The 16,165-nt window shown below is 51.5% G+C and overlaps 2 protein-coding genes and 1 non-coding gene across 3 annotated transcripts; all 3 read left to right on the plus strand.

Moving 5' to 3' along the window:
- Positions 1-490: 490 nt before the first annotated feature.
- EEF1AKMT3 (EEF1A lysine methyltransferase 3) lies at positions 491-6,026 on the plus strand. Its single transcript, XM_037515087.1, has 3 exons — positions 491-667; positions 769-880; positions 4,209-6,026. Exons 1-3 carry the CDS (start codon positions 491-493, stop codon positions 4,598-4,600), a joined length of 681 nt encoding a protein of 226 aa, XP_037370984.1. The 3' UTR covers positions 4,601-6,026.
- A 258-nt stretch (positions 6,027-6,284) lies between these two features.
- TSFM (Ts translation elongation factor, mitochondrial) lies at positions 6,285-15,552 on the plus strand. The gene is made up of 6 exons (XM_037513321.2): positions 6,285-6,341; positions 6,469-6,639; positions 7,522-7,650; positions 8,588-8,710; positions 12,772-12,859; positions 14,908-15,552. The coding sequence occupies exons 1-6, from the start codon at positions 6,285-6,287 to the stop codon at positions 15,312-15,314; spliced, it is 975 nt and encodes a 324-aa protein (XP_037369218.1). The 3' UTR covers positions 15,315-15,552.
- LOC119248515 (small nucleolar RNA SNORD94) lies at positions 9,716-9,840 on the plus strand. The gene has a single exon (XR_005125946.1). It is a non-coding gene; the product is annotated as a small nucleolar RNA SNORD94 (small nucleolar RNA).
- Positions 15,553-16,165: the final 613 nt, after the last annotated feature.

The raw sequence follows: 16,165 nt of genomic DNA on the forward strand, positions 1-16,165 counted from the left end.
TGGCGACCCGGCATTGGGCGCAGGATGATGACGCGTCGGGCAGGTGGCGCGCAGGCCCCGCCCCTTAAAGGCGCCGGGTGAACGGGGCCGGGCTGCGGGGGCGCGAGGGCCCGCGGGGCCGGGGGCGCCTCCGCGCCCGGACCCTCCCGCGGGGCTGGCGCCCCCGAGCGCCCCCGAGCGCCCCTCCGCCCGCCTCCGCCCGGCCGGGGGCCCCTCCCGCGGGCAGACGCCCGGGCGCCCGGCGGTCCGCGGGGTGTGGGGACGCGCGTCGCCCCGGGGCGCCGGCCCCGCGCCGGGCGCGCGGGCGCGCGCGTGGGTGAGCCCGCCGGGAGCGCCGGGGCGGGCGGGAGGCGCGGCCGCTCTCCCCGCCCCCGGCGGCCGGGCTGGAGGGGGAGGGCGGCCCGGCGGGGGCGGGGCGCGGCCGCCGGGATGCGGAGCCGGCCCGCCCCCCCCCCGCGCGCCCCGCGCCGCCCGCGCGCCCCGCGCCCCGATGGCCGAGCCGCGCCGCGAGCCGGAGCCGGAGCCCGAGTCCGTGTTCCCGCGGGAGGACGGGCTCTTCGCCGACTCCTACTCCGAGGAGAGCCGCTTCTGCTTCTGCGGGCACGTGCTGAGCATCACGCAGCACTTCGGGGCGCGCCTCGGGGTGGCCGCCCGCGTGTGGGACGCGGTGAGGGCCGGGGCGGCCGGGGCCGGGGCGGCGGGTCCCCGCAGGCCCCCTCCGCCCGCCATACGGACCCGGCCCGCGACCGCCCCCCTCTCCTCCCGCAGGCGCTGAGCCTCTGCAGCTTCTTCGAGAGCCAGAACGTGGATTTCCGAGGCAAGAAAGTGATTGAACTGGGCGCCGGGACGGGCATCGTGGGGATCTTGGCTGCGCTGCAAGGTGCGTGGGCTTGCGGTGGGGGTGGGTGGGGACGGACGTGCAGAAATGGTCATCTTGGTTCCTGGAAGAGGGGAGTGGCTGGGCCCAGTCCTGGCCCTTCCTTTTAAAAAACTTTTTTTTTTCCCTTCCTTCTTTCCTCTCTCTTTTGTCTTCTCTGTTTCTGTGTTCCAGACGGCGCTGCTTGGCTTTGAAAGCACCAAAGTGGGGGTGATTTGGGGGAGGAAATAGAAACTGGGCAGACCTTAGTAGGAATTGTTTCCGTTTGCGCTTTATGAGCTCAGGGGCAATGCTGTCACTTAAGATCCCCTCTACTCTGGACAGGGTCTTGTGTCAAAATTCATAATGGGAGCACCCTGGAGGGGGAGCAACCTGGGGCTATTAACCCTCCTAAGTGCTTTCTAACTTGAGTGTATGAATGAGGTTTTGCTTGTTGGAGAAACAGGGAGTTTCTGGGGGTGTGTTTTGTGGGAAGTGGGGTCGACATTAGGTGCTGCCAATTTGGGAAAGAAAAGGTAAGGAAATTTTCACTTTAGTTTTGTCAGAAACCAAAGACTACAAAAGAAACCATCCCTTGTGATCTAACACAGCAAAGCCTCACACTCCAAAATTATTTATGATGTCATCTTCCCCAGGAATGAGAATCAATGTGTCCTCATTTATAGGGACACAACGAGGCCACCTTCAGGGAGGTCTTCCCAGAGGCGGGCATTCTTTCTTCTATCCATTCAACCATGTATTTGGAGCTCCCTACGAATATCCAGAGTCACGCTAGGTTATTGGGATAATCAGTGACTAAAACAGATTTTCTCCAAGGAGCTGATGTTTTAGTGGGAAGATGGGAGATGTCTCAGCACAAGAACAAGGGTCAGAAGGTGAATAGTGTGAATACCAGGTTCGGAAAGACCCTAGATTGTCAAGAGCAGTTTTCCACTGAGGATGGGAGGTGATTTAATCATGCTCAGACAGGAGAAGGCATGCCATATGGAGAGGGACGCTTACGTGCGTTTGTTTCCAGACCAGCTTCTCCTTTCTTGCTCCCTGTTCAGCTGCCAAGTCAGAAATCTGGGCGTCATCCTGCCCCTTTGCCTTCTCTCCTCACATTCCTGAAAGCGAGTCCAGTGAGTCATGCGGCCTTACTACTTTCCCAATTGTCTCCTGCTCATCCTGCCCCGTCATCGGCATTCAGACGACGACCAAGTATTCCCTAGATTTTCACCAACACCTTCAGGCTTCCCCTGGGGAAGTGTGGCATGCCCACACTAGATATGGGCATCGTCCTCCGCCAAACCTGTTTCTCCCGCAGGCTTCTCTCCCTGAGTAGATCCAACCAGCGTCCACCCAGTAGAAAACCTAGACATCACCCTGAACGCATCCCCTTCTCGCCCCCATGTCCAGCATTCAAATTCTACTGCTTTAGCTCCTGAAAAGCTCTGGCGCCTCCTCACGTGTTTCCTCGGCACCCGATGGCTCCCGAGTCCCTGCCGCCTGATGGGTACCAGTTGGTCCAGTTGGTCCAGTTGGTCTTCCTGCTTCACCTCCTGCCCCCTGCCTAGACCTCATGGTCTGTATTTCTTCCCTTCATGTTTTTCCCTCGATCCATCCTCGTCACTGCCCTCCCGTCATCTTCATTTCCAGCTCCATGTTGCACAAGAGTCAGTTATGGGCCCACTTCCTCGACTTCTCAAACTTATGTGTCCAGACACAAACTTACGATCTTCTGTCCACTCCTACCTCCTTGAGAGGCGTGGCAATTTCATCTTCTAGTTGGTCAAGCCGAACACCATGGAACCAACTTCAGTTTCACTGTCTCTCTGATATTTCATAATCAGTCAGTCAACAAATTATGCTGACTTTACCTTCAAAATATATTCAGCATCGGATTGCTTCTTAAATATTGCCACTGCCACCGTCATCTCTGCCTGGGTCATTGCAGTTGCCTCCTAACCGGTCTCCTTGCTCCTGATCTTGCTCCCCTGCAGTCCACTCTCACCAAAGTAGCCTTAGCAATCCTTTTAAAGCATAAGTCAGTACATGCCGTTCCCCACTTGCAGTTCCCCAGTAGCTTTCCAGCTCATCGCAGACAAAAAGCCAAATTTCTCAGTCTCCTTACAATCTCCTGGTTAGGATCTGGCCCCTACTGTTAGCCCGTCACACGCTCTGCTCCAACCCCTGACCTTTCTGCTGTTTCCTAGATGTGCTGGGCACACTCCGCCCAGGTCTCTGACTTGTACTCTCTCGTGCAGTGCTCCATCGCTTCCTTCAGATCTTTGCCCAAACAGTGTGCTCAGCAGGGCTTTCTCTAGCCACCTGGTTTGGAATTACACCCCCTGTTCCATCCTCAAGCAGTTCTCTCCTCTCCTCTCCTCTCCTGGCTTGACACTAAACCACGCATGGCACTTCCGCCCACCTGATGCCCAGTGCTGGGTTTGCTCTGCTTTGTCAACTGTTGCCTTTTTCTTGTAGCTAGAAGTGAATTCCAGGAGCTGAGGGCTTCTCGTCTGATTGGCTCACTGCTGTAGTCTCAGCACCTGGCATATGATACATAATAAATACCAATGACTGAATGAATTCTTAGTCTTTCCTGTTTCTATAATAGTCATCATGATTATGATGAATAGTTTTGTATTACCAAGTGTCTCTCTTCTAGAGTAAAACTCCAGGAAGGCTGAGGTTTTGTCTGGCTCACCACTATACCCCCAGAACACACACCCACCACACACACACACACACACACACACACACACACACACAATGCATGAACGAAGCTTTCTGAAATGCTAATCTGATCACCTTCACCCCCTGCTTCTATTCCTAAAACCTTTCCCCTCAATCTCCTCAGTATGTTGTAGTCACTTTTGTTTAGTCTCATGTCTTGAGACTTTTCTCCTTCCTTCCAAATCTCTTAAGATCCAGCCTTCCTAGGACGTGCCATGCTCTCTAAGCACCAAGCCTCTGTTCTCTGCGTGGAGAGCTCCACCTGACTAACTCCTGCTTCAGGGCTCGCTGAGGTTTCTGGGAAGGCTGCCAAAGCCCTGGCAGCGAGCTGCTGTTAGTAGGGGCAGTGCGCAGGCCATCTCCAGCCTCCTCCTGCCCGGCTTCTGCTGACATCTGATTGTGTGTTGGGCAGGGAGGTTGAAGATTAGCTCAGACAGAATGTTGATATTGTAGAATGAAGAGTAGCGAGAACGGCACCGGGTGAGCTGAGGTGATGCCAACTAAAAGCCCAAGTGTGGACTTTAGGCATCAAGATGTCGTCCTCTGGGCCGTGAGGCCTCCAGACCCCTGGGTGTGTCCCTCTGACTTTCCTTTCTCCTCCTTCCTCTCTCAGGGGGGAATGTTACCATCACTGACCTGCCCCTGGCCCTAGAGCAGATCCAGGGCAACGTCCAGGCCAACGTGCCGGCCGCATGCCGGGCCCGGGTCTGCGCCTTGTCCTGGGGGATTGACCAGCATGTCTTCCCTGGAGACTATGACCTGGTGCTGGGGGCCGATATCGTGTACCTGGAGCCCACCTTCCCTCTGCTGCTGGGCACCCTCCAACACCTGTGCGGGCCCCATGGCACCATCTATCTGGCCTCCAAGATGAGAGAGGAGCATGGCACAGAAAGCTTCTTCCAGCACCTCCTGCCCCAGCATTTCCAACTGGAGCTGGCCCAGCGGGATGAGGATGAGAATGTCAACATCTATAGGGCCAGGCGCAGGGAGCCGAGACCTGCTTGACATCACCCGCAGCTCTTCTGGACCCCTCGGCTCCTGAGGGAAGTGTCATATCTCCAAAACCGTAAACACGAGGACGAAAAAGGCTGGATCGCCCTCGTTCCTCCTTTTTGGTCTCTTCCCCCAGGTACTTTTGGGCATGAGGGAGGCACCTGCTTGCTAGGAACCCTCGGGCCCTGGCAGCTCTGGATGGGAGCATAGGAAGGCGGGAGGGGACCCAGGATGTTTAGGGACGGGGTGGTAAATGGAGTGTTAGAGCAGCGGCTGTGGAGACTGTCACTGAGCACTCCCGATGCTGCTTGCTTTGTTCCGTTTCTACCCAGTGGATTTTTTCTGGCTGTGCGCCAGATTCTAATGGATTTTTTTTTTTAAGGGAAAGAAATTGGCATTAGAAATCTCTCCTGTAACCAAAGAACTAAGGGTTTTGGTGGAGAGCTGAGAAGGAAGACCACCCACTTCTTGTTCCTAGAGCTGGAGTCTAGTGGGACCAGGGCGCTAGCTGGGTCAAGTCCCCAGGCCTCTTCATCCTTTTTGGAGTGGGTGCCCTGACCATTCAGTGCGGGGTTCTTTTTCTCTCTGGCTTTTCTTTAGGTTTCCAAGCCCTGTCAGTTCTTCCTTGCTCATGGCTTTGCCTTCGCTTCCTCACTTCCTATTTGGTGCCTGCCTTACTCCTTGGGCCTGTGTCACCCCTCTGCCCTCCTGGCCTCCACTGTGAGAGCCCCTTCAAGCCATTTGCAGACTCTTGTGATCTTTCAGAATCAGCGCTGATTAGCTTCTGCTGCCTGCCGAAGCCACGCTAAGCTCCTCTGCTTGGCGCTGATTCTACCCCCTGTGACCCCAATTACAGTGCTGCTTCATTTCCCGCTGGCTTCCTATATGGACTGCAACCTCTGGCCAACTTCAGGGGGTCTGCTCGTTGTTCCTTAAATCTGCACCAAGATTCCCTGACTTCTTCCTTCATCCCTTCTGATGATTCCTTTCCTGGAAGGGCTGTTTTTACCTGTCAAAATCTTCAATACTCTGCCTCTTTCCTGAAAGAAAAGGAAAAAAAAAGGCTATTCCAGAACTTTGTTTGGATGTGATTTCTCTCTCCCTTGAGACTACTGGTTTCTCATCTGACGGGGCTTGTCTTGTGGGGTCGCGGGTTCGCTCCCTATTCTCTCACCGCTCCATCATCTTGGGGAGCAGAGTTTACTGGTTTCTGATTCCCCGAGACAGCGCAGTTCCTGGCACACAGCGGATACTCAACACATATTCTGCTCATCCAACAAATATTTCCTTGGTTTGTAGAAGGGACTCCATCCCTACCTCTCTCGGCGCCTTGCCAAGTTCCTGACCCACCTTTCTACCTCACAAGTGTGTCCTGAGGCAAATGGATAATGACTGTGAGAACGCATTGAAAATAAACAAAAATGTTACGCGCTGCCTTGTATAATCATTTTGTGATGCTTTATCTCGTGATTCCCGTTTGCCCTCGATCTCCCTCGTGTCATAAATCCTTTGTCGCACGGGTTTTATTACTGGGTGGGGGGGGGAGGGGACTCGCCTGCCAAGGCCCCAGGACCCCGCCGGGAGGCGGATGCGCCCTCCAGCCCGCAGGGGGCGCCGCGCGCGGCCGGCGGGGAGGTTTGGCCCCGGCGCCGCGCCGTAGCCGGCCTCGGGGCGCGCGCGGCTGTGACGCGGAGACATGGCGCTGCTGCGCGCCCTGCGCTGCGGCCTGGGGGCGCGGGCGGCCGGCTGCCCGGTGAGGGGTCCTGGCCCGCCCCCCCATCCCCACCCCCACCGCCCCCGGCGCCCCCCGGGAGCCCCTGCGGGCCGCCCCCTCCCCAGGCCTCACGCCGCCTCACGCGCCTCTCGCCCTCTCCCTCCAGGCGGGGCCCCTGCGGCCGCAGCCCCCCCAGGGGCGCGCCCTCCGCGTGGGGCCCCGGCTCGCGTCCGCGGCCTCCAGCAAGGAGCTCCTCTTGAAGCTGCGGCGGAAGACGGGGTACTCCTTCGTGAACTGCAAGAAAGCGCTGGAAACGTGCGGCGGGGATCTGCAGCAGGTGTGGGCAGCAGGAGGGCGCGCGGGGGGCCTGGAGGGCGGGCCTCACGCCTGGAGCCGCGGGGAGGATTCCGCCTCGGCCGCCCTTGGCCTCGCACTGTCCTTTCAGCAGCGGCTGACGGAGGGCCCCGGGGCGACACCCCATTCCTTGCAAGGCCCTTGCACTGTTTCCCGCTGCTTGCGGCTGCAAGGGCTTGTGTGAACTTTGGAGTCATTGGCCAGGACGCGAGAGGTTGGTTGTGCTCTCACTACCTCTTGTGGGAGTGGTGAGCACTTACGTGAGGGGGAAATACACAGCAACCCTGTGCTCTTGGACGCCTTAGTTAATCTTTCAGAATAGCGTGTCCTTGTCTATGTAAAACAAATACTACGTCTTCCTTATGGAGTCGTTGTGAAGATTAAACCTCTTCAGCAGGCACGATGCTTGGTATTGTATTTAGTGGGAGGCCACCCGTAAATGATCATTTGCTTCAGTTTTTATTTTAGCATTGAGGATTAGCAGAATCAGGGAACCTGAGCTTTTTTTTTATTATTAAGATTTTATTTATGCATGCAAGAACTGCGGTACAGGCCAGAGGTGCGGGGGTGAGAGGATTCACCAGAGGCAGAGTGGGGAGCAGAGCAGGCAGACTGACTGAAGTACACTGCTGAAGGGAGCAGCGGGGAGACAGGAGAGGTCTGCTGCGCCATGTGGGTAGCTCCCTGGCGGGGAATCAAAGTCATGCTGCAGTGGCTGCGGACAGCTTCATAGATTGCATCTTTAACCCTTGCGCCACCAGGGAGGCCCCCTGAACATACTTTAGAACTCCATTCACTTCTGAATCTGTGGCTCTGTTCTTGAATTCTGCCCCGCCCCCCGCCCCCCTTCGATTTTCATTTCTAGGCAGAGAATTGGCTCCACAAGCAGGCCCAGAAGGAGGGCTGGAGTAAGGCGGCCAAGCTCCATGGGAGGAAGACTAAGGAGGGGCTGATTGGGCTGCTGCAGGAAGGAAACACAGCTGTGTTAGTAGAGGTGAGTTGTCAGAATTCCAGATACCAGGAGCAGCTGTCTCTTGGGTGTGGTCGGCCTTTCCCCTTTTTTGGGAGGAGGTAATTGAGAACCATAAGGGGTTGTGGGGATTAAACCCACAGTACTTCAGTTATCAGCAGTGGGATCAGGTAGTGTAGGAGTGCACGGGGGTGTGGCTAAGAAAAGTCCTACTTGTATAAAATGGGATTCTTAAATGTAAATACCTGGTCAGTGATTGTTTTCTGGAACAGCTAGATTTTCAGCAAGGACTTAGTTGCTAGGTAATGAGAAGCTGTTCTAGAGGAGATTTGGGGGTCACGATTGGTGAAGAATCAGATGTGGGGTGGTTTAGAGTGAGAGGAGTAAACGACCTGATGGCACTGGTGGTTTGGACTTGGAGGAAGCTGAAGAATAAGTTGATATGGTAGCTACACACAAATGGTGAACGCGCAGCAGGTCCTCTGGGGAATGTGCAGTCATTTTTTTTTGAGATTTATTTATTTATGCATATGAATGCTGGGGTACAGACACATGCAGAGGGTGAGAGGACTCACCAGAGACAGAGTGAGGAGCAGAACAGGTGGATTGACTGAGATCCACTGTTGAGGGGAGCAGCGGGGAGACAGGAGAGGTCTTGGAATTGAACTCGTGCTGCAGAGGCTGTGGATAGCTTCATTGTGCTGTGTCTTAACCCCTTGCGCCACCAGGGAGGTCCCTGTGCAGTCATTTCTAACTCACTGACACAGCACGAGTCACTTCATTCAGTTTTTGGCCTCCTGCTAGGGGAGAAACTTCAGCGTTAAAATCCTGGGGTCATTTATTTCTGTTTTTTCGGTCGGCACCTTGTTCTAGTAATACCTTGGTTTACTCTCCACTCTTGAGGCAGCTTTGGGAACTGTCGATAAGCAGTGGATACAGCAGCTTTCGTTTATTCCCACAGGTAAACTGTGAGACAGATTTTGTTTCCAAGAATTTAAAATTCCAACAGTTAGTCCAGCAAGTAGCCCTTGGAACTATGTTGTATTGTCAGAACCTCAAGGATCAACTCTGCACATACAGGAAGGTGAGTTTGGGGCTTGTCTCTTTTTTTTTTTTAATAGAGGCATGTTTTATTTATTTGTTTGTTTGTTTGCTTGTTTGTTTTGTTTATATATGCACTGGGTGCAGCCAGAAGCGCGGGAGGGTGAGAGAATTCACCAGAGCCAGAGCGGGGAGCAGAGCAGGTAGAAGGACCGAGGTACACTGCTGAGGGGAGCAGCGGGCGGCAGGAGAGGTCTACGCGCCATGTGGGACCCTCCTCCGATGGCCGGGGAGCAGCCGGGGATCGAACTGGCGCCGCAGAGGCCGCGGGCAGCTTCGCAACCCAGTGCTCAATTGCTGCGCCACCGGGAAGGCCCTGGGGCTTGTCTCTGACACGCAGGGTTTGTTTTCCCGTCTTAGGGATTTTGCTGTTCGCCTCTTCCAGGCATTTGCGTGTCTTATTTCTTTACTTCGTACGTGCTTAAATGTTCTCTCTCTGGAGAGGAGATCCCTTCTTCTGTTCTCCTTCCTTACTTTGCTTCATTTAGATTTTTCTTTAAATATGAGGAAAAAAACCCATAAAACTTTCTGTTAGTAGTGCTTATTTATTACATTTCTATTTACTTATATATTGTCTGTCTTCCCATATAGAATGTTAAGAGCACGACACAGGGAATTTGTCTTTTTGCTGCTGTGACTGGCACAGGACAAGTGTGCCTGGCACCTTGGTTGGGGGCCCAGTAAATCTATTAAATGAGTGAATGATAGCGGCCTAATGATTATTTTTCTAACTCTTATAATTTCTTTTGCATGTGCAGTTTTATTAGCTGGCATTCTACTGTAAGGATGAGACTGCCTTTTTCTCCCTTAGTGATTAATTTAGTACCAATGCTGACTTTTTATACTGTAGTCTAGAATCCATTATATAGTAATTATTCATTTTGATGCTCAGATTTCACCACTGCAAGCCAAGCCTGTGTAAGGTAGCTCTAATGTTCTTTCAATAAATCTCATTATTTTCTGAGTATTTCCTTTTTGGCATAATTAAGATATTTTGGGGTAAGGCACAGGGGTCCAGCCCTCAGCTGAGTCATGGGAACTGAGTGTTTCTTTGTTCTGCCTGCGGCAGGTTGGTGGTGAGCGCTTACATGAGGCAGGATATGTGCTTGTGTCATACGTTCTCTGCCGCAGTCATGGAATTGGCTACTTTTCTAAGGAGTCCTGATCCTTTTTAGTGGGGAAATAGTTTTTGGACGCCAAGATCTGTGTACCAGTTAAGCCTGTTTCTACTGAGATGTCGTTTCTTTTCTACTCATTCAGCCGACACAGCTGGGAGAGTGTTTGTGCTAGTCCCGAGTCATAGGGTGGGGCCTTTCCTCCCCCCAAGTCTATATTCCCTCTTCCTTCTCTGCTCAGCACACTGGCTCCTAGCGGTTTCAGCCTGTTTCCTTTCTTAGTGTTACAAGACACACAAACATTATTGCAGAGTGTATTCGACCACTGCAAATGACAGGTTTGCAAAGGAGTTCAAGGTTTCTTTGATCTTCTTTTTGTCCTTTGCCTTGGCATTGAGGTTTTGTGGTCAAAGGACTATATTGAAAGTTATTTGAATTAAGCTTTTATTCCCATTCTGTGAGGTTATGTTATTCATTTGAAAATACACTTGCATCTTTAGCTTCTGTATAGTTATTTTATCCCCAGATTTTTGTTGATCTTATTTAATTTTTGAATATGTAAAACATTAATAACATTCCAAAAGTTGAAACTATAATGTCTACGTATGTGCGTGTGCGCTTGCGCACGCGCACACACACACACACACACACACTCTTACTTAGAGAAGTCTTAGTCTTCTTTTTCTTGCTACAGTCCACTTCTGTAAAAATAACCAATTTTAGTGGTTTCTGGTTGTCTTTTTTTTTTTTTTTAAAGCTTTGTACCTTTATGACTTGTCTTTTTTTTTTTTTTTAGTATTTATTTATTTATTTATACAAGCACTGGGTACAGTCAGAAGCGCGGGAGGGTGAGAGAATCCACCAGAGCCAGAGCGGGGAGCAGAGCAGCCAGAAGGACCGAAGTACACTGCTGAGGGGAGCAGCGGGCGACAGGAGAGGTCTGCAGGCCATGTGGGACCCTCCTCCGGTGGCCGGGGAGCAGCCGGGGATCGAACCGGCGCCGCAGAGGCCGCGGGCAGCTTTGCAACCCAGCGCTCAACCGCTGCACCACTGGGGAGGCCCGATTTCTGGTTGTCCTTTATGTCTTTTGCAAAAAAATAAGCGTGTTTATGCAAATACTTATTTCTTACACAAATGGTATTATAATAAGTACATACTTGTAAAATTTGTTTTCTGCACTTAATATATCCTGGAAATTGGGCCTCCCCAGTGGCACAGCGGTTGAGCGCTGGCTTGCAAAGCTGCCAGCAGCCTCTGCAGCACCAGTTCCATCCCCGGCCACCAGGCGAGGGTCCCACATGGCGCACAGATCTCTCCTGCCGCCCACTGCTCCCCTCAGCAGTGTACCTCGTCACTCTGCCTGTTCTGCTCTCTGCTCTGGTGAACTCTCTCACCCTTCTGCGCCTCTGACTGTACTCAGTGCTTGTATAAAATAAAATAAAATAAATCTTTAAAAAAATATATATATATCCTGGAAATTCTCCATGGCAGCTCATAGAGATCTTCCTTTTTCCCAGCTGCATAGTACTTCATTGTGTGGCTGTATGATGGTTTATTTAGCCAATCTCTACCTGTATTTGAGCAGTTAGACTTATGCTTTATGGTTAGAAATAATTGGCTCAATGAATACCTTTGTGTCTGTGTACTCTTGTACAGGTGAAAGTGTCCTGTCATGGTAAATTACTATGAATGGATTACAGCATCAAAGGATAAAAGTACATGTAATCTTTTTTTTTTTTTTAAGATTTATTTATTTATGCACACAAGAGCTGGGGTATAGGCCAGAGGTGTGGGGGGTGGGAGGATCCACCAGAGACAAAGTGGGGAACAGAACAGGCAGACTGACGAAATCCACTGCTGAGGGGAGCAGCAAGCGAGCCAGGAGAGGTCTGCTGTGCCATGTGGGTATTTCCCTGGCTGGAGATCAAACTCGTGCTGCAGTGGCTGCAGATTGCTTCATAGGTTGTGTCTTAACCCCTTGCGCTACCAGGGAGTCCCCAAAAGTATATGTAATCTTGTTAGCTTTGAATTTGTACCAGTTTTTATTACTACCAACAGTCTACAAACCTTCTAGATTTAACATTTTATGATTGTATGAAAATACTGGTTTTTGTGGCTTAGGGGTTAAGTGTCAGCTATCACCTGTGTGGTCTGAGTTCAATCCCCAGCAGGGAGCTAACCCACATATCGCGCAGCAGACCTCCTGTCTCGCCCACTGCCCCCCTTAGCAGTATATTTCAGTAGATCTGCATGTTCTGCTCCCCACTCTGTCTCTGGTGAACCCCCTCACCCCCTACACCCCAGTTCTTCTATGCAAAAAAAACCCTAGCCGGCCTCCCCGGTGGCGCAGCAGTTGAGCGCTGGGTTGTGAAGCTGCCCGCAGCCTCTGCTGCACTGATTCAATCCCCGGATGCTTCCTGGCCACTGGAGGAGGGTCCCACATGGTGCGCAGACCTCTCCTGCCGCCCGCTGCTCCCCTCAGCAGTGTACTTCGGTCTTTCTGCCTGCTCTGCTCCCTGCTCTGGCTCTGGTGAATTCTCTCACCCTTCCGTGCTTCTGACTGTACCCAGTGCTTGTATAAATAAATAAACAAATAAATCTTTAAAACAAAAAAAACCCAACAAAAAACCCTAGCAGTTAAAAATAATAACACACATTAAAAAAAAAAATACTGGTTTTGATTTCTAGGAAAACTACATTATATGATGTTAGACCAGAGGGTAGGATGGGTATGAAGTTAGGGGTTCTGCAGTGAAAGAATATTTATAGAAATGGAACTTATCAATTTTTAACATCTTTGGTTTAATGAACACATCTATTTATACTTAGTATCTTGAGTCATTTTCTGAGAAATAGGCTATTTTTGCCTAGTCTCTTGATAATTTGAGTTATACAGAATTGATTCATGCTATTTTCTTTGTGCATTTAGGGCTTCTTGAATTCCTCTGAGCTCTCTGATCTTCCTACTGGGCCTGAGAGAGAAGGATCTCTCAAGGATCAGCTGGCTTTAGCAATTGGTGAGTATTTGTAAGGAATTCTGGAAACTAGAAACTAAGAACTGGATATCCTAGTACCTCTGGTGTTTCTCCAAATTCAGATCAAAAACTGCAAACTTATGTGCCTACAAGGGTCCTTTAATATGAATGTGAGAAGTGGGTTGGTATTAGAGATTAAGGAGCAATAGGTACTCTGAAAAGCTCAGTTTCTGCTGAAGGAAACTATTATCAAGCTCTAGCCACTTGTTACTGAAAAGGAAATGTCATCAGAATTTTTAAATTCTTTTCAAAAATTTAGGTTTGCCTACAAAAGTCTCATAGGTTTGTAACTAATTAAAAATTAATTTCAACACTGTGGAGGCATCACTGCTGACCAAAGAAAGCATGCCTTTAGGCAGAGCCAGCCTTTTGACTTCTCTATACACTAGTGGGGAGATAGTAGATCAAAGGTCATTTCACTTTCTTTATAAAGTGATCCAGGAAAATTTACGATTTTTTTTTTTTTTAAGATTTATTTACGCATACAAGAACTGGGGTACAGGCCGGAGGTGTGGGCGATGAGAGAATTCACCAGAGACAGAGTGGGGAGCAGAACAGGCAGAGTGATTGAAATACACTGCAGAGGGGAGCAGCAGGCGAGCCAGGAGAGGTCTGCTGCACCTTGTGCTGACACCTTCTGGTCAGCTCCCTGGCTGGGAATCGAACTCATGCTACAGTGGCTGCGGACAGCTTCATAGGTTTTACGTGTTTATCCCTTGTGCCACCAGGGGGGCCCTGTACTTTGTTTTTAGGAATCTCTCTCTATTTAAAAAAATCCGATCCTAAATTTGTGAAGGTGCCTCCTTTAGAGTGTGCTTGCTGTAGGCGCCGTGTCTGAGTCATTGTGGTGGGATTAGTGAGGGTTTTGCTTTTTGCTATGCGTCCTTGATGGCGGGAGGGAAGTAGGACTGAGGCTAGAGCTTGCTGGGAATTGACTGCTCATGTGATGTTTCCAGTCGAGGCATCACTTCTGATCGGGTCATCTTGAAGTATGTCTGATATTTACTTCAAGTGAGTCATGGGTGAAAAACCATGCCAGCAGCTGCGTGTGGGGCTTATTAAGAAATTCTGGAAGAACTGGGTGCTTCAGCTTGTCAGTTTCTGGGAATTAACTATTGGGTAGATGCTTTCAGCTCTTTTAGATTCCTTTTGGTGTCTGGGGACTCCCATTTTATGGTTTTCAGATTTATAACTACAGCTGCTGCAGGCGAAGTCATCAAGACTTCGTTGTTTACTCACCTGTCCCTTCTTTCCTTGTGCCTTAAGAAGGGAGTTACATCCTGACAAAGGGGAGAGAAAACTGGAATCTGTTTTTGGTGCTCATAAACAATTCTACAAATGTTACTTTTGTTTTTGGTGAGAGGAAATTGAAACCGTTGGATGACATGGAGTTGTGGATTTTCTGGGGCTTTCAGTCATGAATTTTTTTTCTGATACTGGGCATGAGCCAGCATCGTCAGTTGCGGTGGTGTTCAGAAGGGATGGCGGATGTGGTGGGAAAAAAAGCCCTGAGTTTCTTTGAAATCACATCTGAGTTTTAATCCCAGCTCTGCCGCTTTATAGCTGTGTAAGTGCAGGCATCTTGCTCCGCTCTCAGCCTCGTGAATGTCCTAATCATGGCCCACGTTTGAGTGTTCACTGCGACCAGGTGCTGTCATGTATTGTCTTTGTATTATTTCTCCCACTTACCTGTTTCAAATGGTGGTGTCTGCATTTTACAGATGAGGAAATGAGAGCTTGAGAAATTAGAATGTTGTTACTAGTTTCTGTCATTAAGTCACCCGCTCCAAGTCACGTAGCCAGTTAGAGGCAAAACTGAGACCAGAGTCCAGGGTCTGTGTGTATTTTTAGCTGTCAGAGTGCCTGACACGGGGCTGCTGCTTCATAAAGGTGTCCACTCGCCCCCCCTCCTCTGACTGCACACCCGCGGTGTAAGCGCAGAGTCTCCTAAACCCCCCGCTTCTGTCGTACTCCGGCGCTGCCCCAGGCGGCGTATTCTAAACGTGTGTTTTTTGTTTTGCTTTTCATAGGGAAATTGGGAGAAAACATGACTCTTAAACGCGCCGCATGGGTGAAGGCGCCCGCCGGATTCTATGTCGGGTCTTACGTCCACGGAGCGACGCAGAGCCCCTCGCTGCACAACCTGGTGCTGGGCAAGTATGGGGCTCTCGTCGTCTGCGAGACGTCTGGGCGGACAGCAGACCTCGAGGCCGTGGGCCGCCGCCTGGGGCAGCACGTGGTGGGCATGGCCCCGCTCTCCGTGGGCTCCCTGGACGACGCGCCCGGGGGAGAGGCGGAGACCAAGATGCTCGCCCAGCCCTACTTGCTGGACCCCTCCATCACGCTGGGGCAGTTCGTGCGGCCCCAGGGCCTCTCCGTCGTGGACTTCGTGCGCTTTGAGTGTGGGGAAGGCGAGGACACGGCCGAGGCCGAGTAGCTTCCGGAGACGCCCGGCCCGGGAGGAGACGTCTCTTCACTCTGGATGTCATTCCACAGAGAGTTTCCTGGGCCTCTTCAGACCCAGGATATTTCACTTGGCGCTCATAATAAAATTACGTTCTCTGTGGTTAAAGTTACTAAGTGAAGTCATTACACAGTAGACAGACTAGAATCGTCCTGGCTTGTGTACTCCTGGGTTTAGCTTTTTGGGCCTGTGGCGAGTCCTAGAAAAAACAGTGGGCCTTCTGGCGGCGGCTGTCGGTCTGAGAGGAGCTGAGCTGCCCCCTCGCCGCGGCTCTATCAGGTTTCCCGGCGGCGGCTGTCTCGCGCCGCCTGTGGCGGGCAGCTCTGGTTGTGCACACATCCCGGTCCCGTCCGCCACGTGCATTTCTTTGGAACTGTTGACTCAGACTTAGTCTGGAAAGTGTGCTTCATTTGTTGATGTCTCTTGCGTGCTTTGAAGGCTCTCCACAGCCGTCTACACACTGGTGTCGGCCGCATTGCTGCAATTGATAACTCCTGGCCCTGAGTCTCTTGAATAAGGGGGTGTGGACGGGTGGGGACTGAGGTTTCCTGGACAGCTGGAAGGCAGATTTTGACATTTTTGTGCCAGAAGCGCATCACTGTGGCCAGGTTCTCCAGAGCGCTCTCCACAGCGCCTCGCTCTCCCGCCCCGAGACGAGACGTTTCCCCCAGCGCCCCGTGAGGTGATGGCCGAACAGGCAAACCCAAAATGACAAGGACTCCATTTGCTCGTACGGGTGTCTTTATTTGAAAAGTTAAAAATCTCTGGCGCATACAATTCGGGGCATTTGGGTTTTGACTTTAGGGTATGAGTTTAGGGTAAAT

Source organism: Talpa occidentalis, unplaced genomic scaffold (genome assembly GCF_014898055.3).
Source record: "Talpa occidentalis isolate TD23 unplaced genomic scaffold, MPIMG_talOcc4v2.1 talOcc4.16, whole genome shotgun sequence".
In the NCBI taxonomy this organism is placed as follows: Eukaryota; Metazoa; Chordata; class Mammalia; order Eulipotyphla; family Talpidae; genus Talpa; species Talpa occidentalis.

Bases quoted from the DNA above. Each gene is read 5' to 3' on its own strand.
- EEF1AKMT3 (XM_037515087.1), top strand. From the start codon at position 491: ATGGCCGAGCCGCGCCGCGAGCCGGAGCCGGAGCCCGAGTCCGTGTTC. The intron at 668-768 runs GTGAGGGCCGGG...CTCCTCCCGCAG, and splicing joins CCGCCCGCGTGTGGGACGCG to GCGCTGAGCCTCTGCAGCTT. The intron at 881-4,208 runs GTGCGTGGGCTT...TTCCTCTCTCAG, and splicing joins GATCTTGGCTGCGCTGCAAG to GGGGGAATGTTACCATCACT.
- TSFM (XM_037513321.2), top strand. From the start codon at position 6,285: ATGGCGCTGCTGCGCGCCCTGCGCTGCGGCCTGGGGGCGCGGGCGGCC. The intron at 6,342-6,468 runs GTGAGGGGTCCT...CTCTCCCTCCAG, and splicing joins CGCGGGCGGCCGGCTGCCCG to GCGGGGCCCCTGCGGCCGCA. The intron at 8,711-12,771 runs GTGAGTTTGGGG...TTGTGCATTTAG, and splicing joins AACTCTGCACATACAGGAAG to GGCTTCTTGAATTCCTCTGA.